At 41.7% G+C, this 23,286-nt stretch overlaps 1 protein-coding gene across 8 annotated transcripts in view; it reads right to left on the bottom strand.

Moving 5' to 3' along the window:
- The window catches only part of DMD (dystrophin), a 6,960,831-nt gene that overhangs the window by 1,576,103 nt on the left and 5,361,442 nt on the right, over nt 1-23,286 (bottom strand). For all 8 annotated transcript variants that reach the window (XM_069204753.1, XM_069204756.1, XM_069204758.1 and 5 more), the window contains one exon: nt 1,528-1,700. In XM_069204753.1, coding sequence (XP_069060854.1) covers nt 1,528-1,700 — 173 coding nt within the window. The remainder of the gene's footprint in view (nt 1-1,527; nt 1,701-23,286) is intronic.

The raw sequence follows: 23,286 nt of genomic DNA on the forward strand, positions 1-23,286 counted from the left end.
AAGTCTGCCTGTTCCTGAAAGCTAGGAAGATAGTGATTTTAGCACCAGAAACCCTTTGTTGATGCCATTTTCAGGGGAAAAACACAAGCCTTCTTCTGTAGCCCTTTTTCCCATTTTCTTTAAAAAAATGAATTTTTCGCAGTATTTTGGATAATTCCTTGGTCTCCTTCAGGGGAACCCACAAAATCTGGGTACCTCTAGAATCCCTAGGATGTTGGAAAAAAAGGTCGCAAATTTGGCGTGGGTAGCTTATGTGGACAAAAAGTCACGAGGGCCTAAGCGTGAACTGCCCCCAAACAACCAAAAAAGGGCTTGGCACCTGAGGGGGAAAAGGCCTGGCAGCAAAGGGGTTAATGTGAAGTAGTACTTCCATTATTTTGAGTCTTCCAAGGCCATGGGAAAGTGATAAAAACAGACTTACAATTTCAGACTGAGGCCCTCATTCTGACTTCAGTGGAAACTGAACTGCCACGCCAACGGTGGTGCAGACTGCCAAATAACAAGTGTGGCGGTTTGGCCTGACAGCTGTATAAGGGCTGGAGTGGCACTTCGATTCCACATGCACCAACTCAGACCTGCTTCTGATCAAGCAGAGCACATATGGCACTCACAATCAGACTGCTGGGTCACTGCAAATACTCAGGGAGAGCAGTCTTGGTTCTTTGGGGCACATATCCCCTTACTCATCACCAGTTGTAGCATCCTCTCCAGCCTGGGAGCATGCAAAGAACATGCCACACACTGAGCTATCGACGTATTGTCTTTATTCCTCTGCGTACAGTCACACACTTAATCACTGATTACGTCATAACCATTAATGAACACACCCTGACACTTCCCAAGCGGTCATGCAATCTCTCTTCCGCACCCAGAGCCGCGAGGGTTATGGCGCACCGAGTCTCACGACACTACAACATTCATTAGACCATATTGTTTACTTGCAACATGTTTAAGTTTAACAGTGCAATGAGGGTGGAAAGGGGCAATCACTATACTGGTGAAATGCATGTTGTCGAGGATTACTTTTGCCAAATCCCATCATCAATGCTCAGGAAAATACAAGAGATAAAACTCTGAGAGATATAAAATCAGTTATAGAATGTACTCTCAATTCACAACTCTGATTCTGCAAAAGACTATGTCCTCCTCGGTTCAATAGCCAATTTATATTCCAAGCCTCTTTTTGACTGAATATCAGAATATCAGTTATAAGAATACGATGGTACGAAAATGTCATTGCCAAAATCTGATTGTGGAGATAAATACATATAGGTAAGTATGGTTTTCCTTTTCTTTTCTCAAAATATAAATGTTTTGATAAATATGTTAATACACACATATGTGGAGTTAGGAATAATAAACATACCTTCACATGTATTTTTAGCTTGTCCGTAATTTGGTCATCAATAATTTCTCTGATAGTTTTGTAGCACAATATTAAGTACTCAATATTCAGTTATCACAAAATGTATTTTTTTATTTCCCATCAAAAGAAAGACATTCTTTAAAATGAGGAATGCTTCATACCTGATGTTGAGGGACTTTTTCCTGAGCTCATTCCATCGGAAGTTCATGTTATCGAGGCGTCTGTGCAGCAAAGCAGCATCATTTGAGCCCTCCAGAGACCTGAGAATTTTCTGGCCATTCTCGTCTAAGTTATGAAAGATTTCTGTATGTGCTTCAATTTCTGACTGGAGATCCTAAGAAGTAAAGTGTGACAATTAGAAACCGTAAAGGAAAACAATTAAGGCGATCAAGATTGTAGATAAAATATCTCATGCAGTGTTATTCAATCACCTTAAAGCTACTGAGGAATGTCAAGTTGAAACAAGTGTTTATGGTTTAGGTGTTGAGTGGACCATGAATATTGTGACTTACTGATTGCTAGACTGATGAACACGTTACCTAAGTGGCTGGCCTTTCACAAATCATGTCGTTTCAAAGAAATACAGGCCCATTGGTGTCCAAAGCACTTTCAAAAACTGCCTGGGAGCCATTTGAGTACTCCAGAATGCAAGACTGTGACAATACTGAAGATAAAACTCATACTAAAATCATAACTACCCGAATGTCGACTACCAAAATATTGTGATGGTAAGAAAAAAAAAATATATGCATATATATATATATATTTATTTACTGAAAAAAACAAAGGTAACTATAACTCGCAAACTTGCTATGCAGTTTTCTTATAAATAATGTTATTGCAAACGTTGCAGTGATATTGAAGATGCCGTACAAGATCGCTTCAATGACATAATATGTGGAGTAATTAGCTGTGCATGGCAAAGGTGTGAGTTATAATTACTTTACAGCACAAGTTATAGTTACTTGAAAGAACTAGAACTGCTGAATTTCTAAGGTTGTGTATGAGTACATTCAGAACGTAACTATAACATCCCTGTAACCTTTGTTTTTTTTCCAGTGAATTTCTTTGTTTTTTAACGTAAAGTAACTATACGTTATTCCAACCCCTGCCTTTGGCTGTGTGCGGGCGCGGGTTGGTTACAAGGTGTGGCCTTACAGCCAAGCACTTATAACCACCCAAGCCCACGCCATGCATTGCCTTTGCCAATGCGCAACGCAGTTTAGCCAATGAGCCTGTCTCTGTTAGTGGATGTCTGAGTGGGTGTGTGAGTGCCTGAGTGGGTCTGAAAGTGGGTGTGTGACTCTATGAGTGTCAGAGTGGGTCTGAAAGTCTTAGTTTTTTCTCTCAAAGTTTTCCATAATTGCAAATATTTTGCAAATAACTCATGGAAATTCGTGAAATTTTACAGGTTTTCACGAATAACATGCACCATAATGCCAAATTATATTAAACCTACAATTTGCCCCTAAAATACACCAATATCACACTCCTGGGGGAAGGGTACCTTCACCTTGACCCCACATGCCACTTTCAATTTGAATTTTAACCCCGGGGACCGTGTCCGTAAAAATCAAATGTCAGTTGTAACTTTCTAGTCAAGTTGCGGTGGGCCTATTGCAAAGCTTCTTTTTGCAAATGTATTCGCAAAAATTCACAAATTTCACAAATTATTCGCGGCCAGAGATATACAAATGTTTTTGCCCTTAAATATGTCCTAAACTACTGAATGGATTTACACCAAATAACAAAAAGCACAATCTGTGAACCGGCAGCTAGCTTTCTGCCAAATGTGGTGTAATTCCATCCAGTGGTTCAGGCTGTAGACGTGTTGACAGGTTCTACGAGAATTAACATGGGAAACACAATTGTTTTGAGCTCCCTTTTTCTCTGCCCCCGCTTGACCGATCACCTCGAAACAATTTTTCTATGGAAACATGGTCCTAACTATAACTACCTACTGGTGACCGCCAGATGATATATATATATATATATATATATATATATATAAAATACAAAACCATAGAAATTCGCCAGTTATAGTTAGAGTTATCTCAAGTAAGTATAACTCACGCCCTAAGGTAACTATAACTCACGCCCTCATAGTTTTTTTGTCCAAAGGTTTCGGAAAATATTACAGTGATATTATCAATGATGTTATCAAAGAAGTAATGAGTGTCGTAATTTGTGAGGTAATTAGCAGTGCATGGCGAGGGCAAGAGCTATGGTGAATTTCTATTCTTAACTATAACGTTCTTGTAACCTTTGTTTTTTCAGTGAATTTCTATTTTATTTTTTACATACAGTAATTTCCAATACTGTATAACTAATTCACCAACTTCCGTGCATGGCCGTTGTCAACAGTGTAAAAACAAATTTAGAAGTTTTACACTACCAGGACATGTAAACTACACAAGTACATGTCCTGCCTTTTCCCTACACAGCACCCTGCCCTATGGGTTACCTAGAGCATACCTTAGGGGTGACTTATATGTAGAAAAAGGGGAGTTTAGGCTTGGCAAGTACTTTTAAATGGCAAGTCGAATTGGCAGTGAAATTGCACACACAGGCCTTGCAATGGCAGGCCTGAGACAAGGTTCAGGGGCCACTTAAGTGGGTGGCACAACCAGTGCTGCAGGCCCACTAGTAGCATTTAATCTACAGGCTTTGGGCACATATAGTGCACTCTACCAAGGATTTATAAGTAAATTAAATAGTCCAATTGGGTATGATCCAATTTTATCATGCTTTAAGGAGAGAGCATATGCACTTTAGCACTGATTAGCAGTGGGAAAGTCCGCAGAGTCCTAAAGCCAGCAAAAATGAGGTCAGAAAAAGAGAAGGAAGGAGGCAAAAAGTCTGGGGATGACTCTGCAGAAAGGCCATTTCCGACAGTAATTTTCATTACTGTATATTAATCCAACAACCTCCGTGCATGGCCGTTGTCAACGCACCTGGCCTGTGTCCAGGACCTGAGGCCAACCCCCTATATGTACACAACCTTGCACTGTGCATGACCTTTGCCCATGTGGAGCGGAGGTTGCCAGCAAGACCTGGTCTGCAGCCAGACCCTGCGGCCAAACCACCTAACCACCCAACCCCACGCTGTGCATGGCCCTTTGGCCATGCATAGTTGGAGTTGGCCTCTGACTCCCTGGATGTGAGAATAGGTATGAGAGGGTATATCTGGGGGTGAGAGTGGCTGTGAGAGTGTCTGCCTGGATATGAGAGTGCATACATCAGTGTTTTAGTGGGTGCGTCAGTGTGTGCATGGGTCTGTGAGTGGGTGTATGAAGGTATCAGTGGGTCTCTGAGTGGATGTGTCAGAGTCTGAGTGAGTCTGTGAGTGGGTATGTGAGTGGGTGCATATGGGTCTGAGTGGATGTGTGAGTGGGAGAAAGCGATCCAAACAGAATGAGAGAGAGAGAAAGAGAGTGAGAAGGAGAGAGATAGATGTTTTGATGTATGATATACTTAGAATTAGATATTTCTGCACAATTTAAAAAGAAAAATGTTTTTATCATTTAAAAAGAGTAAGATCACCTTCCACTATGAGCCTTAAACATTTGTACTTCAAAAACAAAATAAAGGAGGGAAATGAGGAGGGTTACACCTGGACTTGAACTCTCAATGCTCAGAGTGAAGGTCTGTGACCTTCACACTTGAGCTATTCATTTTTTTCAATATTTTTTTAGCCCTCTGTGGGCTATCTGGGACCTCAAAGCCTCCCCCATGATACCTGGCGATTTTTTAAATGTCCTTTATTATATGTTCTTTACGGGCTATCTGGGACCACAGGAGATGTCTCAAGGCCTCCCCCACGGTCCTACCCATTCAGAAAAACACAGCTTTGCCCTTTACAAGCTTTCTGGGACCGCAGGGGGAGCCTCAAGGCCTCCCTTGTGGTCCCATTGCTCCAGCAACCAAGGAGCTGCTTTAAGTAGCAACTCCATGGTTGCTGGAGCAATACTTTCATCTCTGTTCCCTGCATGCAGAAATGAAAAGATTAAAACTCCGCTTTCTGACAGTGAGACCTGTTTGAAAGGTCTCGCTGTCAGAAAGCGGAGAGTTTACTGTGACTTGGCTGAAGTTGTCTATGATGCCGCCAAGCCACAGCAAACAGCTATGTCCCGGGGTGGGCACTCCAGGACATAGCAGGGGCCGGGCCTGGGGGGTGGCAGTCGATGGGGCCATCAGTGGCTCCTCGAGTGGGAGGGGTCACGCAGCCCCCCTCCACCAACAAAAGCCCCGGAGAGGTGGTGGACCCCGGGGCTAAAGGGGTCTGAAACGGACCCCCTATGATTATTTTTAATATCAGACCTCAGGAATACGGGGGGGGACAGGTGGCCCCTGCATTAATTCTGATTAAAGCTTCGAGGAGGTAATAGTCCCTGGGGCTGGAGGGGGCATGTATCCCCTCCACATCCCAATAAGCCAACCCCCAGGGAGGCGGTCATCCCTGGGGTTATGGCGGAGGTCGACGAGCCTCTCCCACAGAATTAAAACATTTTGCCCCAGGGAGGTGATGGTCCCTTGGGTGCGGGGGTGCCACGCAGCTACCCGCAGATATTTTTTGCATCACCCTGGTGAGGTGGTGATTCCTGGGCCCACAGAATTAAAACATTTTATCCCAGGGAGGTGGTGGCCCCCGGAGCACACGGAGAGGGGTGGCCCCCACATATATTTTCAGCATGACTCCGGGAAGGTACCAGTCCCTGAAGCTATGGAGGGGGGCAGACATCCCCTGTTACTTTAAAATAATGCCCCCAGGATTTGTCCCACCCGGGGGCTTAATAAAAAGAAGTGTGGAAGCCTGCAGTTTTTTTCGTTTTTTTAATTTCAGCGGTTGCACTGATCCACTGTGACTCCCACTCAAAATCTTTAAAAAATGCTTTTTAGCTCGAGCTAAGGGGCCAGGGTGTCTGCACCATGGCCCCTCTTCTTTTTTTACATTTTTGTCTGGGACTCCGCTCAAGCGGAGTCCCAACACGGCTGCCAAGTGTTGGCACCCAATTAGATCTCAGCACAAGATCGGGAGGGGTCACAAACCCTTCATGTCCCTATATATACAAATTTGGATTTCCTTTAATTTCTCAAAAACTATTGAACGGATTTACACCAAATAACAAAAAGTGCTCTTTCTCGACCAAGAACAACCTTTCTGCCAAATGTGGTGTAATTCCGTGGTTTTGACACTATTGCTGTACAAAGTTTCCTATGAGAATTAACATTGGAAACACCCTAAATTTCAACCCCCTTTATCTCGACCTCCCACTTCAAGGATCACCCTGAAACGTTCCAGACAGCAGCTCAAGTGACTGCTGAATTTTTTAGGGAAATTTTCATGAAGATTCGTCAAGCGGCATCATAGATATATGCAAGCAAAAAACGTTTTGTTCTATAGAAACGAACTTATAACTACCTAGTGGTGAGTATACATACACACACACACGTGACAGAGTCACAGTGGTGCTCAACACTGTGTGGCGATAGTTAGGTCAGAGTTTCTATAAGAAGAGTGCTTTTTTTTCACTAATACCTTTGGTGCCATTTCATACATCTTAACAAAACTTTACAAAAGATACAAAAAAAGCTTGTCCTTCTCAGGTCCTTCTTGGAAAGTTTCAGGGTAATACTCAAATGAGGCCAAGAAAAAGGTGGGGGCCCAAAACATTATTTTACTGGAATTAAACCAAATTTGGCAGAAAGTTAGAATTTAACTCAGAACATGGTGTAAATCTGTTCTCAAGAAATTTGTATTTAAAGAGATAGTTGGTATGGTATTGAAGGGGTTCAAATTTTGGTGATATGTGGATGGGTGGCCTTTTCCCCTTTTGGTCTAGTAGCAGCCCTACATGTCAGAACAAGCTGATTAATTGGCCGCAACTTAACAATAATTTGTGCAGCTGCCTTTACAGGTCATGGGGACTCAGTTCCTGTGTTCTGAAATTGTAATATAAAACATATAAAGGGGCACGGTAGGGAGACCCTAACACCCGATACTCATGTTGGAGACCCTGAAGGACCCCCTAGCCAGGCCCAAAAAAAATGTAAGAACTTGTAGCATGAATTCAATGGTACTCCTGTGTGCTCCAGTGCAGCCCTCCCATAAGGTATCACAGTACATCCTCGTAAAGCATGTCAAAGGACCCTACAAGCTTCAGTGACTGTCCTGTGGTACCATGGGGGTGGCGCTAGAGGGGTACTGCTGGAGTACTGCAATGCTGCACAAAAACAAAATACAAAATAATAAATATAGTTGTGGGATGACAGGTCCACGGGAAGGTTTGGAGTCTGCAGGGGGTTGGCCACTGAGCAAGGCCAGCAGCCAGGCCCTGTAGCTACCAACATGCTGTCTACAGACAAGGCAGTGTGCAGCTGGGAGTTTGGGTCATGCTAGGCCCTTTAGATAACCCTGCCATGCACAGCCACAGGTCATTCACTGTGGAGGGTTGGGGGGACAAGGAACAAAGACCATGGGCCTGATTAAAATTTTGGAGGAGGTGTTAATCCGTCCCAAAAGTGACGGTAAAGTGACGGATACACCACCAGCCGTATTACGAGTCTATTATATCCTATGGAACTCGTAATATGGCTGGTAGTATATCCGTCACATTTGGGACGGATTAACACCTCCTCCAAAGTTGTAATCAGGCCCCATGTCTTTCGAGCAACCTACCACTGCATATGGCCAAAAGCTGTGCTTAGCAGAGGAGATAAGTGAATATATAAAAAAGGAAAACAAATTCACTGAAAAACACAATGGTTAAAGTGACATTATAGTTAGGTATGATAATAAGATATTACCTTAAGTTCAACATTCTCAGACCTTTACTGAAAAATAACAAAGGTTAAAGTGATGTTATAGTTAGGTGAAAATGTTAGTTAAATCATACCATTTTTAACTCTTTTAACCACTGAAATTCACCAGTTATAGTTTACTGATCTAGCTAGAAATTGTGCCCTCACCATGCCCATCGTTGCCATCAATGATATAATTTGGGATGTTATCATAAATGTCATCAGTGATGTCATTGAACATGTCAAGATTGATGTAATCTGCGAGGTTTTATGCACAGCATTTCAAGGGCCAGCATTAAGGCCACATAATGAAGGAGTTCCATGCCTACAGAAGGAAATACTTCATGGCATGCAATGATTACATTTTTTATGACAGAATTCAAGGTTGATTTAATTCAGGAAACTGTCTCTGCTAAAATATTCAAGCGATGACAAACGCACATTGTAAGGACTACATTGTCCTGCATGTACCACAATGCATGGGAAACAGTGAACCAGGATTGTGAACAAAGTGCATTGCCACCTTCTGATAAGGATACTACTCATACATCCTTCTGCATCTTAGGGAGTGGTAGGTTGGGTTTTGTGCCCTAGAATTAGCATGTGAGCTGTTTGGCAGTAACCCATTTAAACAGCACAGCATGTCATTTCCCCTCAAACAGAACGTTTTGCCTTTCTGGTGAATCCAGGAAAACAAAACACTATGGGGGTCATTCTGACCCCGGCGGTCATGGACCGCCGGGGCCAGGGTTGGCGGGAGCACCGCCAACAGGCTGGCGGTGCCCCGCAGGGCATTCTGACTGCGGCGGTTTGGCCGTGGTCAGAAGTGGAAAACCGGCGGTCTCCCGCCGGTTTTCCGCTGCCCAAAAGAATCCTCCATGGCGGCGCAGCTCGCTGCGCCGCCATGGGGATTCTGACACCCCATACCGCCATCCTGTTCCTGGCGGCTCTGCTGCCAGGAACAGGATGGTGGTATGGGGTGTCATGGGGCCCCCGTAAGAGGGCCCCACAAAGAATTTCAGTGTCTGCTCAGCAGACACTGAAATTCGCGACGGGTGCAACTGCACCCGTCGCACCTTCCCACTCCGCCGGCTCCATTCGGAGCCGGCATCCTCGTGGGAAGGTTGTTTTCCACTGGGCTGGCGGGCGGCCTTTTGGCGGTCGCCCGCCAGCCCAGTGGAAAACCCAGAATCATCGCAGCGGTCTGATGACCGTGGTGCGGTGTTGTGGCGGGGGTACTTTGGCGGGCGGCGGAGGTAAGAATCACCCCCTATGTCAAAGACTGTGGGTAAGGACTACTTTGTATTACATATACCACAGTTCATTACCTAGCAAAGTTTGGTATAGACTTGTGAACAGTCAGCAGCTCCAACTTCAAGGAACACTTTGAACTGTAAACGCTTCCTTATGTACAATTTATTTAAATACTGCTATTTTAGTTTCACCATGTAGAATTTACAGAGCACAGTGCCTAATCTACAAGACACATTTCTGAGAAGGCAGATTGCAGTGGAATCAATTTACCGATAATAATCTAGCCCAGACTGAATTGAAGTCCAAATGCCACAGACTCCTATAATGGCATATATCGAAACACAACTTAGACTACTGTTAAGTGCCAGTGGTATTGCCACATTTGACATGCAGGCGTCTGTGAAGCCAGTTTCCTGTGCTTTGCTGGTGTCCTTCACCTAGAAAATAAATATCAAACTAAGATATATGGGCTCTGTTTTGAAGCTTTGGTAGCCTGCATTTGCTATGTGTGGGCTGTCAAACATAACATTAGGGATACACAATTCCACTGGATCTTTGAAATTCTAGTAAGATATTATCAACCACATGAGCTTTGGTGGGTCGTGTAATTCAGCCAAACATTATATTAACAGGTTTGGGGGGAAATCCATAGTGTGTATGGGCTTGCAAATGAGACCTGAAACAGCAAAATAAAACCATTACAGAGTGGTAATAATACACGGTCAACACAATGGAACCCCACCTATCTAAAAAGAGGTCCTAATATTTTCACTCTAAAACATCTTTCTGATGGGACATACAACTTACCTGAAACACAAAGAAGAAGCATGACACAGATGCATATATGACCAAGGGGAGCATGCATTCACAGTATAAAAGCATATCTCTAGTTTCCTTATTACAGGTGAGTTGTGACAACTCTAGTCAGCTGTAATAGTGAAATGATGTAGCCCCTCAGCTGTAATAAATTATTACAGTTGAGTTCAGATGCCACAGTGCCTGCTGCCAGCAGCCAGTGTGAAAGGCAGGTCACAGAGCACAATTGCAGCTGAAGTATAGAGAAGAAAAATAAGAAGTGTCCTTTGTTTTTTCTAGTATCTTTTACTATAAAGAAAAAGTGATCAGCAGGAAGGAGATATTTATTGAAACATTTACATTTTTCTCCATGCTAGAGTTCATTGCAGGAAAGATAAAAGATAAAATCTCTGCATGTTTCTGCACAATCAGCTGACAGCATTTTCTAATGTGACTTACATTAAATTGACTTTAGTATCTTTTGAAAAAATAACTAACTGCTTTTTGGAGTTCTTAGTTTCACAGTATAGATTCTACTTTTTTCTGCTTGACTTCAGTGAACATGAAAGAACAAAACATCATAGATTTGAACTGCTTATGTGAAGGGTGATGGTGTGACAATGTATTAGAATGATTAAAATACCCTCTACCATAGATTAAAAAGATTCATGCAAGTCACCTCACAGTTCCATGACTTTATAAGGGAACTCTACCTTCGGCCTTGTTTCTCTATAAGGTCATGGAACTCCTTTGTGACTTGCAATACCTTTATAATGTACAGCAGAGGGTTCTTTATCCCATATATTGATGATTCCTTGGCAAAGGACACACTCCAGGTGGAAAGAAGGTAATAATATCAGCTAAATCAAGACCTGCTTTTATCTTTTCATCTTCTTTATCGGCTGTATAAATTCTGATTTTTTAAAAAGTTGTATGCTCCGCATCAATGACGCATAGTGTTTCATGGGTCTCAGCAAACAGAGGGACATATTTACAAGCTCCTAGCGCCATCTTGCGCTGCCCTAGCGCCATTTCTTTTACGCTATAGCGGCGTTAAGGAGGCCTTTCTCCTGTGTCATATTTACGGAGTGGGCCAATGCTTTCATTGCACCACTTTGTAAACTCTTGCACCACATTATGCCTGTGCCAGGCATAATGTACACAAAGAGGGGTGTTCCAAAACAGTGAGGCCTGAAAAAATGATGCAGTGAAATTTACAACATTTAATTGCAAAAATGTTTCTGTCATTTTTAATGCCTTCTCAGAGCAGGTATTAAAATGACGCACCCATTTTAATCAATGGGCCTCGCTGTGCTTTGCTGCACTACAGTCAACACATTTTATGCTAGTGCAGCAAATCGCCACAATAGCGTCAAACATTTTAACGCTATTGTCCTAATGACTGCCATGGTGCACCGTATTATAAATACGGCGTAACCATGGTGTCGTTAGGTGGGGAAGGGGCAACGCAAGAAAAATGGCACATCAGGACTGATGCACTACTTTCTTTTTTAAAATGCCCCCGAGTGCTTTTAGTCAATGCTGATGTGCAAAACCTGAGCTCCTCAGATATAGGTCTATTGAATGGAATTGTGTGTATGTGCTTTGATGTTTACATGATGAATACCTGGCCACATTCAAGGCATAAGTTATAGTACGGACTAAACTAGATTTATGCTTGCGCCTTTCTAAACTTCATAACGGATCATTAAACTGTTATTTTACCTGGTTTCAAGATGTAGTTTTCAAGAACAAACACAACAAATATTTCAAATTCTACGAAACATGTGAATAGGGGCATGGCACATTCTACTGTCCGTTTCGGTTAATTAAAGATGCAATAACATAGGGGCAGATTATAAAAGTAAATTTACTTGTAAATCTAAAGCTGCACCTCTGTATAATTCATACTTTTTTGCTATTTATTATTTCAATTTGTAGATGTACACCTAAGTGCAGACACACACGTTTCCACCCCATGATTTTAGGGCTGGAGACATCTAAGGCAGATTTTATCAGTATAACGTTATTACTAGCAACTTTTGGGACATAGGAGAGCTCTTCAGCACCTGGGATGAGAGCTCTCTATAGGAAAGCTTAGGGAAAAATAATACAGTTTAATACATTAAAAAAATATATTTTAACGTAAAATGATAAATGAAAGTTAATTTAAAATAATTGTTATTAACGTACAACCAATAAAATGTTATACAACATTAACTAATCAAACGAAACATATATTACAATATCAAACATTTAACATATTTATACTTAAATTATAAAGATAATATTATCATTTTTTTAGCCTAACTTGCATTTTATTGATGAATGAATGTTTATTACAATTAATTGTTATGTATTTTGTATTAATTGAAAATAATTAAAAAATGTTATCAAACATTTAAAGGTATAATTTAATTATTTTTTAGAAATAGCTAATTGTTATTGATTTACATTTTGAAGTATAAAATGTTACATTATATTTTGATTTTTTTAACACCAAAGTACTATTTGTGTTTAATGTAAAAGTCAAAATAATTTAATGTATTTCATATTAATTTCTATGGGGTGTTAAAATAACTTTCTACTTTTATTTTCTCTGTATGAGTAATTTGCAGTTTCTGGGAGTGATGATGTGTGGTGCATGGATTACTCAAGATTGAGCTAGACTATGTTTGCTACTATTGTGGAACATTTTTGGCTGTTGTAACTTTAGAAGTGTAGTTTGTGCATAGAAATGGGCTTGCTCTTTTGTGGGAGGCGGTTTGTATTGGTATGGCCCTCTCTAAAACACTTCCTTAGCCCTCCCTAAACACATCCCATTTGGGAGGAAATATTCCTCATTTTCCAGCCTCCCAGAACTCTGTCCACATTTACTACCAAAATGTATACCTTCATGTGCAGAGATATCTGCACAGAAAAATAAGGCCCAGAGTTATGCAAAAGTGGCGCAGCGCGGTGCTGCGCCAAAAATAACAGCTCCGCAATGCGCCATTTTTTAAATGCAGGGATGCGCTGTATTTACAGGAATACGGCGCACCCCTGCACCGACGCTGAATTAAGCTGCCTGCGCCAATGCAGGCATCCATGCTCCATAGTGCAACGGTGTCTGAGTTGAGGGAATAGATTTTTTATGTGCAGGAAGGTGTCCCTTCCTGCACATAAACAATGTATAACGGCGATTTGGCACTTCTATGTGTGCTGCAAAAATGCAGCACACATAGAAGTACCTAAGCATCATTTTGGAATGATTGTTTATTTGCAGGAAGGGACACCTTCCTGCACATAAACAATCATCCGTGGCATTTTTCTTATTCTATGTGTGCTGCAGAATGGAGCACACATAGAAAAGCAAAAAACGAGGCAGAATAAAAGCATTCCTCCTCGTTTTGCCATGCTAACGCCACCCCTGGGGTGACATTAGTTTTTGGTGCTGCCACAGATTTATAATTTCTCTTAAATCTGGGGCAACGTCAGAAGCAATGGGTGTTGCGGTGGAACGCCCACAGCAACACCCATTGCACGCCCCTCTGACACAGAAAACTGCATTAGAGGGGCCCATAATTACAAGGAAGCGTGACGCCACAAAAAGTGGCATTACACCTCCTTGTAAATATGTAGCAGAGGTTAGCGCCACAGGAGTGTCACGAAAAGTGGTGTTCCGGTGGCGCTAGGGCTCTTCAATTGTCCCTAAGTGTGGTGGAGGAAGAGGATCTCTAGATGTAGGTTACTGAACAGCATTTTGTAGTACAAGATTCCGTACTACAAAATACAGACCCAGGGTTTTTTATCAGAATCTATATCTGTTTCCTTGAAAAAGACCCTTATGATCAGTTTTCACAGAGAAGACATTTTGAGTACAAACTTACATTTTGACAATGTCATCTTCAATAATAATTTGGTGCTGTAAGTGTTCTTGCAAATGTCTTGATCACATTCCAAGAAAATTATTGTAATCACATCCGTCACCACGAAGCAAACCATTTGAATAGTTGCCTAGTATAAAGAAATGCAAATGCCACTGACTCTTGCGGATTCAGAACAAGGGAATGAAATGCACTGTTATCTCACTGACTCGTTCATCTCCAATCACTCCCTCACTGCTATATGGACCCCAATTGTATATGGACTAATTGTGCAACTTATATGGTATTGTACCATCTTCTAATACACTTAAGGTCTGTTAGAAATGCAACGATCATTATAAAAATATAAGTAAGTACATGTGAAAAGAGTGAATGTATATTCAATATTTTCAGCATATAGACAATCTCTCACAGATATCATGGCTTACTATAGTCAAACATTCTCACATAGCATTACACATCCCCATTTTAACAGAACATTTTCTGTTAACGCATGCTCGTTCAATAGACTTCGTTTAAATGAAATATTTTTGAAGCATTAGCCACCGAAATAACACCACTCGAACACTAAATCCAAGACTTGTCTGAGAGTTAAGGAATTATATATCTCAGCGTGGACATAAAATTCCAAACATTCCAAAAATGATTGTACCAGATTTTGAGCAAGAAACTAAGGAACACATTTAAATTAAAAAAACATGGATACAGTATTGTAAATACATGTTCTTAAAAAAGCATATTATTTACTTTCCAATCAGTTGTAGCTTAAATTTATTTTGTCTGAAAAAATATGTAGACGACATTCTCTATATAAAGCACACATTACAATTGACAACGTTAAGCGCACACATTTCATCTTCAGCTGAATGTGATCTTGTCAAATCTATTTTCAGATTCAGAAATCCACTTCTTCCACTGCCAGTTAAAGAAAATAAACTAGATATTATGAACAAGTCTGACCTTAACATTATACTTCTTCCTGTGCAACATTTTCAGCTTGAACTGTAGACTGGATATCAGTTCTGAGACTGCAGAGTTTCTTGTACAAAATTCTTAAATGCTAAGTTCAATTGCATTTTTGTTGACCCCGCCCACATTTGAGTCTGAACAATTATCTACACATTGTCGCATTGTGGTAAATCAAGCCACTAGTCAGTGTCAGGGATGTAGGCGGGACTAATGGGAGAAGCCAAGAATATGCAGCTGGCGACATGAGATGATAAGAAAAAAACACTCCAAATATATTTATAAACCACTTTTATTTCTAGTTTTTCTCCATAATGTATACCAAAAGAACATTCTTGAGAGTGCTGTATGCTGCACGAATTCCTATCTGCCTACAAAATGAATAGCCTCTTTGTACATTATTTTCCGAGCTCTAAAATGTAATGTTCACTGTTTGGTGTCTTAATGACAGCACCATCAGCCGTGTGAGATTTTGGGTATCTAGCTCCGAGAACAAAGCTAACCAAGCAGTGTTCATATTGAATATGCACTCAAGGAAATAAAATCCATCTTTCTGTATCTCCCTTTGCCATCCAAGGGATTCCAATAAGCATCACAATCACCAAAAGATAGACAACATCTTGATATTTTTCAGGTTATTTATTGACATGGGGAAGTAATTACTGCCTGTATTTACTACCTCCCCTCACTTACGAATCCTACCAACCTAACCCCTTTCCACCACTATTAACTTGTGCTTGGACTATACTCAATAACATACCTAATGCAAGAGAAACCTTGTTGCCATTTCCTGACTTTACAGTGCATGGAACATATCTAATTAATTGCTCTCAATTAACAAGAGACCAGAGCGAATGAACAGATAGATGATTAGGACCACAATGAAAATGTTATGTGATTCTGTACGGTTATCACCCCAGTGCTATGCTAAACTTTAATATTGGTCTTCGGTCTACTGACTGCAAGCCACTAGAATGCCCAAAGTAAAATAATAGCCTTACATCAACTTTCTGAAAGACTGAATTTCAGCATAGGTAGTATGACCTATCTCTGGAGCAAAATGAGGTAACATACTGAAAAGAAATTGGATTTGCTGTTACAAATTAAGGGCCTGATTTAGATACTGGCAGAGGGAATACTCTGTCAAAAACATGACGGATATCCCCGTCCGCCGCCTTACGATCCTCATAGGCTATAATGGGATGGTAATATCGTAGATGGGATAGCCGTCACGTTTGTGACAGAGTAACCCCCACCGCCAGGATCGAAATCAGGCGCTAATCTTTAGTTTAGGCAGATGTTTTTCCTATTAGCATGATACCCTTCTTTACAGATGTAGGGGGTGTGCTACTAACATTTTGATCTGGGTTTGCATCATAAAAGTGATGCAAACCAGGACAAAATGTTTTTTTTTATTATTTACATTCCAGTGCAAAACTTGTATTGCACTTGAAATTGACTAATGGTAACACAAAGCAGTGAAAAGCACTGCTTTGTGTTACTTAGCGTCAAAGGGGCATTACATGGACGTTCCCATGCAACTACCCATCCTTTCTGCAGAAAACCCATCCTTTCTGACAGAAAATCCTATCTACCAAAAAGGTGTTGCGTCAAAAAGTAACACCTTTTGAAACCAACCGTTAAAAGTTGTTTTAATTTCTCCAACCTAATACCCTTTCTTTTCCGACTTTGCATGTGTGCTGCACCGCACAGCACACTTACAATGTAGGAAAAGTCTTAAAAGTTGCCTAGGCATAGTTTTTGCACTGGAAGGGGATCCTCCCAGTACAAAACCTATGCTAGACTCACACACACACACACACCCTTGCACTATGGCACAAAGGTGTGTGCGCAGCTCACAGCAGCAACATCCTGTGCCAGTGCAAGGGAGAGAGGAGGAGAGAGCCATATCTGTGTAGATATTGCGCTCTTCTGCTCCCTCGTTGTCATGCAATGCAGTGCTATATATATAAAATAATTGGTATACAGTAGGAAAAAAATACTGAAAAAAACTCTATAACAGGAAGGAGCTTGTTATTTGCTCCCTGCTTCAACTCAAAAACGTTTGTCTAGAAATTACTTTAACTTTTTTGCATTTATGCAATGTGTACCAAACGCTTGATTCCATCCTTATATTTCAACCTCTCAGAGGACTCCTCCAGAATGTTTTGTGGACGTGTTTGGCCTTTAAACTTCAGGCCTCCTCAGGGCGAACAGGATGACATTATACTCCAGGACGTATATTCTCGCAGGATCGAACGCTAGGTCTATTCTTCCAGTTGCACATAAATGACAACCCAATTGTCTCCGCGAGTCAGAATGAATCACCACCTCACTCACAATATCGGATGGGGCTCCCAAGATTCCTCATCCATCTCTCAGCAACCTTAATTCATTGCAGTCTATAATTCTCAGCTACCATCACTGACGCCCACTTCACAACCGTGCAGGCCCCCATTCACCATTCTTTTTTTGGGCCTACAAAAAATAATCTTACATATGCAGTTGTGTGTCAAGGCTTCAACACATCTTGTGTTGGGTTGTGGAAGAAATATTCTGAAAGGCTGAGGCAGTAGAGTGGCCTAACATTTAAGTATGTGTAACTGCTATGGCTAAATTTCCATAACAGCCTTGTCAGGGGGGCTCTAGAGGCAAATGCAATACTTCACAAAATTATTGTTGTTACACTTTTTAACAGTGTAAGTCAAAGTCAACTTATTCTCGAAAATGTTAGAGGGAAGAATCTACACACAACTAACCACTAACACAGTGATAGTCTAAAACATTTAAGGTCCAAATTAGGCTTGAAAATAAAATACAAAATGTTTTAACTACTAACCTAAAAAAAAAAATAGGTTTGCCTACAGACTTCTGCAGGAGATGTAAAAATAGTGAAAATTACATAGTTCTTCTAAAGGATTATTTGGTAAACTCTTGTAGAAAAAAAAACATTTATCTCCAGTGTGAAAGACTTCAGTTAGGAAACGTAGGTCATCAAAATAGGTCTAAGATTTGTTATTTTATAAAGCAAAATCCCTGTTCAAAGACTGCATTAGAAGGTTGTACCCTGTGTGGCCTCTTGTAAGAAGAACACCCTGCATTGGTAGCCAAAATAAAGAAGAAAATCAAAGTCATAAGGTCTGTAGGTAAAAGGATGTCCCTATGGTGGCTGAAGCAAGGTTACATGCTTTGTCGGTTGGCCCCTTTATGATTATTCTCTTATTGCTGCATTTACAGAGATTCTTTCACTTCAGTAGATCTGATCAGCAGTATCTGGCTCAGCAGAGCTTCACAATGTCTGGTACATGTGTTGAACCCTGTGGTAAAGATGTTGTGAAAGCTTCTAAATTTCAAGCCACGAGATCGTGCTGATGAACACAGGTGAGTTTTGGCATTAGGTGAATGATGCAAAAACTTTATCCAAGCCTTTAGATGTAATTTTGAAATATTCGAAATTGTTGGTGGTTATATTATACCACCTGCTGTTACTAGATGCTGGCAAACGAAATCCAAAGATGGACTTTTACATACCTGAATCAAATAAAACAGGCAGGAATTCTTAGGTACATGTCTCACATACTTCATTTACTTAGAGGGGTACAGGAAGAAAGCATATATAGACCTTCATTATGATTCTGGCAGTCTTAAGACCGCCAGACTTATTGTGGCCTTTGGACCACTGTGGTCGTGGCAGTCCGACGCCACATTACAACTGTGGCGGAGCCGCCACGGTCGGATTGCTGACACCGGCAGGATGCTGCCAGCCAGCAGCATGATGGTCTCGGCGGCAGTCATCCACCAGGGCAACACTGCAATCAGTGCTGCCCTCCGGATTACGAGTCCCCGTACCGCCAGCCTTTTCATGGCAGTTCCACTGCCAAGGAAAGGCTGGTGGAATGGGGGTGTCGGGGGTCCCTGGTGGGCCCTGCACTGCCCATGCATTTGGCATGGGCAATGCAGGGGCCCCGTGCACAGACTGGTAGCGCATTCCACTGCCCGAATTCCAGGCAGTGGAATGCGCTATGGGTGCTGCTGCACCCGCCACACCGCCACATTGCTGCCAGCTCGATTACGAGCCAGCTGCAATGTTAAGACCCTGTTCTCCATAGGGCTGGTGAGAGGAAACGCTGTTTCCACTTGCTGGCCCTGGGGTGAACTCCAAATAGGGCCGGTGGTGTTTGAACCGCACAGGCTGCTCTCAGCGATTTGAGTTTGGTGGGTGGCCTCAGCCGCCCGCCAAACTCATGAGGGTCATAATTTTTCAGGAGTCCTATTGCAGTCTCTAATATTTATTTTCTCTCTGGGTCACAAAACAACTATATCATCCAGAAATCCAGACAATCCAGTCTGCCCAAGCAGGAAATCTTGAAATCTCAGAAGCTATTTACCACATTTGTGCTCAAGGTACGATAAGGAGCTTGTTCTACGCTAGTCATTGGGTTCTGTCCAGAAAAAGGTTTGTGCACAGAAGAGCGGGAAACATTTTCTTCTGTCAAGAGTCAGGAAAAGTCATCAGTATCTAGGACTTTTATCTGGTCCGAGGGAAAAAGCAAGTCACTATATAGGGAAAGCTAGTACTTTATTGCAACATTTTCTAAACCTAAGGTTCACCATTAACAAGTTGGGATTACCAGTTTACCACCAGAGGGTATAGATTGATGATGACCAAGATGCGGAACCCTGAATAACACTACATGTATTGGATAATGATATACAATGGTAAGTCTGAAGTTAGATTGCATATTTAGTTAACAATCAGTCAGAAAAAATAGAAAACCACTATAAGCCAAACAATTGAACCAAGATGTCAGCAAATCTAGTCAGAAGGATTTTAAAAGAAATGTAGTTGAATCCGCCTGACACATTCCACAGAATGATGTCACAAACAAACCCACTATCAACTATTTTGTGGCGATCATCCCAGGCAATGACGTTTTATTGTTTGCCACAGCCAGCATGAAAAAGAATTGCAAAGAAATTTGCTGGCCTCAGCAGATTGTTGTGTTTGGTCTTTTGCTATTCTTTTAAGTAACTGTCAGGGATGGCTCCTTAGCAATGGCGAAGGAGCGTCGCCCCACTGGCTGAGCCAGCAGCTGAAAAATAAAACAATATTTTAATATTGTTTTATTTTTCAGCTGCTGACTCAGCCAGCAGGTGCAGGGGTGGGGTTCGCCCTTAGGAGGGGGGAGGAGAGGGAGTGGAGTCAGTGCACTAAGTGCGCATGTCAGTTTGGCTGGCAGTCACAGGCGCACTTAGGTTTAGGTTGTGTTGCACAGCCAGGTTGAGAAACTGCACAGACTCCAGTGCACTGTCTGAGCGGCAGACCAAGCTGCTCTGACCAATCCTGATGCAGCTCTCATGCTAGGTATAGCATGAAAGCAGTGCCAGGATTGCTGGGGAGTCTGTGCTGGTTTGCCAGGGACTGCTGAGACACCAGCACTATCAAGCTAAGTGAATCAAGGTGGGTGGCGGCTCTGAAACAGGCACTTTAAAAAAATATATATTTTATTTCCCTCCATACCCCTCACCATGGGAGAACTCCATGGACAACAGTATATTAGTTACCATGGGACTTCTGATAAAAGGCCTTACGGCCAAATATTACATCAGAAGTACATTTCATAAACACACTTAAATAGAATATCTTTGCAAATGTGTTTTTTCATGAAGGAGAATTGATTTAATGCTTATTGTGTGCGCTCAATATGTTAATTTTTTATTCTACATCAGAACATGTGAGGAAGGGCCAAGCCTTTTTCTAGCTCAATAGAAATATGTCACTGAACAACATATGGCAAAATGCCATCACTTTTTTGAGAATACACCAGAGGCAGATCGTTCATGTGTCAACTTCACAGTCTTGTTTTTTAATTAGAGAAAGGTGTAAATGTAAGGAGAAAATCTACAAAGAGATAATTAGTTACAGTAATTAGATCACAGATGGAACATTAGGCGTAAATTATTGCTGTCCATTTGACAAAATGTTCATCTGCAATGCAGGGATCAACAATAATGAAGCAATTAGGTGTAGTGCTTTTGTTGTTTTGTTAGTTTGATAAAAGGCAATAAATCAAGTAAACATTTTTATGGCCCATGCCAAATTGTGAAGTGCTTGAAGCTAGCGCCAAATGAATTAAGAAGTTTAAGAGGTTTTTTATGGAGTCTGGCTATATCTGATAATACACAATTTAAACAGTTTTGAAGTCAGTCATTGAGTATGGTGGATGCCAGGCCATTAGGAAGAGGGGCCATTGAGCTAACTAAATTAGATGTTATCAGCTAAGAACACATTTGGCAGTCAGGAAGCCTGCATACCCAGCACAGCAGTTGCTGTGCTAATAGCATATTTGTGACCGGCAATATATCCCATAGGTTATGAAGAATGTACAGCAACATGTTGGTTCCTGGGCCACCAGGAAGCTGGCCTACCTGGATGCCCAGAGGAAGCAAGATTCAAATGTCTTCAGCCACGATGTTGCTGGGCCAATAAGGCGCTGAAGCGGTTAGGGAGTACTGGAAACAGTAAGCAGTTAGTCAGTGAGCCTACCAAGAAGCAGATTGCATGTGTAAGCAGAGCTATTCCGAGATGACTCACAGTGTGTGGGTACTGTTTTCTGACCTCTCACCCGGGCTAAAGGCTTGATGTGGAGCACAGAGTGTAGAGGGTATTTCCACTTCATCAGAGCACTCAGAAAAGAAGTGACCTTGTTTGTGTTTGTAGGCCAGTGATGTGATTTATGTGGCCCTATGTGAATATTAGAAAGTGAGCCTGCATTAGTGGGGCAATCTGGGAACAGCAAACCCACAGTGAGGGCTTCTAGGGGTGGATAAAGCTTCAATCAACAATAAAAAATACGTCATTATCTTATGTAAATATAGTCAGTAGTATTTCTAATCCACAAGAACCCAAGGGTCATGGTGCAAAGAGGAGTCAACACTATTTTAATAGTTACCAAAAGAGAAAACTGGAAGCTTATGGCAAAACAGGCAAACAATTCATATCACACAAATGTGCACTAAAGTACAATATAAGGCTATGTTCAAATGTAAGACACGCTTTAGAAATGCACATGATGACCGGAAAATTATGCTAACTGTTTATAGAAAAGAGCCCATCACCATTCGGTGGCTGTGGACATATCTTTCCACTGTGGACAGCTGGGGGCTGAGGAAATACGTAATGACTGAAAGTCGTCATAGGTATGCTTTGTGACCACCTCTTTGCCCCCTGAGGTGCAGCAACACGTGTCAACAATGACTTTGTTTGAGGAGGTTAGTAGGTTAGTAAGCAGCTTGTGAGCAAGCTCTTTTTTCGAAATTGCTATATGGATTGTACCCAGTTAGCGGACATAACCCTCTGGTGCTTGGGGTGTTTTTCCTACCCAGAGCACACATGGCAGTACATGGTACAGAGGGTGGAAAGTGTCATGCTGAGTTTGATAACCACTCATCCTTGAATACATTTTGACGTGCCTGTCACTCGTTCGGATCATAGCAATGCCTCTGTAGACTGATCACAGGTGCTATTGAGTAATACCTGTGGAGGCGGACTAAGGAAATATCAAGCGGTTGCGGTGACTGATTTCCTCTGCTCCCGTGGCAGGCTGCATTTTCAAGTCTTACAAAATAGTCTTGGTGCTACTGCTTAAGGCCTCTAATTTAGGATCCTCCCAGAGAGGCCCATCACAAGAGTTTTCACAGTGGCTTTAGCAAAAGCATATTTTGGCTAATTTAGGTCCGCGTTATGCAGTCTTGCTTTTAGTAACATAGCCCTTAGTGCACTGCAGGTAATGTGGCTCAGTGGCCTCCTCATTTGCGAGGATGGCTAATGGACAACCAGAGGGGATTCTCCACCTTTATTACAAGACTCATTAGCAAACACCGAAAAGTGGCTTCGGAAATAGTCACAGCTAGGATGCACGATGCGCACATGAGGTGCTGGAAGTAATGAGACAATAAGCAAGGTTTGAAAGACATTGGTGGACTAGCAGTAAAGGTCCTAGACTCTCCATCTGAAGGTTAATGGTTTAAATCTTCCTGCCTCAATGGTTAAGACGTTGGTACGCAAACTTTTATGAGTAGTGGTTGCCCGCACTGTTGCTTACAGGTGATTTGCTTGGTTTGTCACTACTGCAAAGTTTTTTTGACCCCAAATTGTGCCATGCTAATTAGGGGGAAAATATAGTTCATCCTAGTAGGGGCTGTGATAACCCCTAGAAGCTTCTAACTTTTATTATT

Source organism: Pleurodeles waltl, chromosome 8 (genome assembly GCF_031143425.1).
Source record: "Pleurodeles waltl isolate 20211129_DDA chromosome 8, aPleWal1.hap1.20221129, whole genome shotgun sequence".
Classification (NCBI taxonomy): domain Eukaryota; kingdom Metazoa; phylum Chordata; class Amphibia; order Caudata; family Salamandridae; genus Pleurodeles; species Pleurodeles waltl.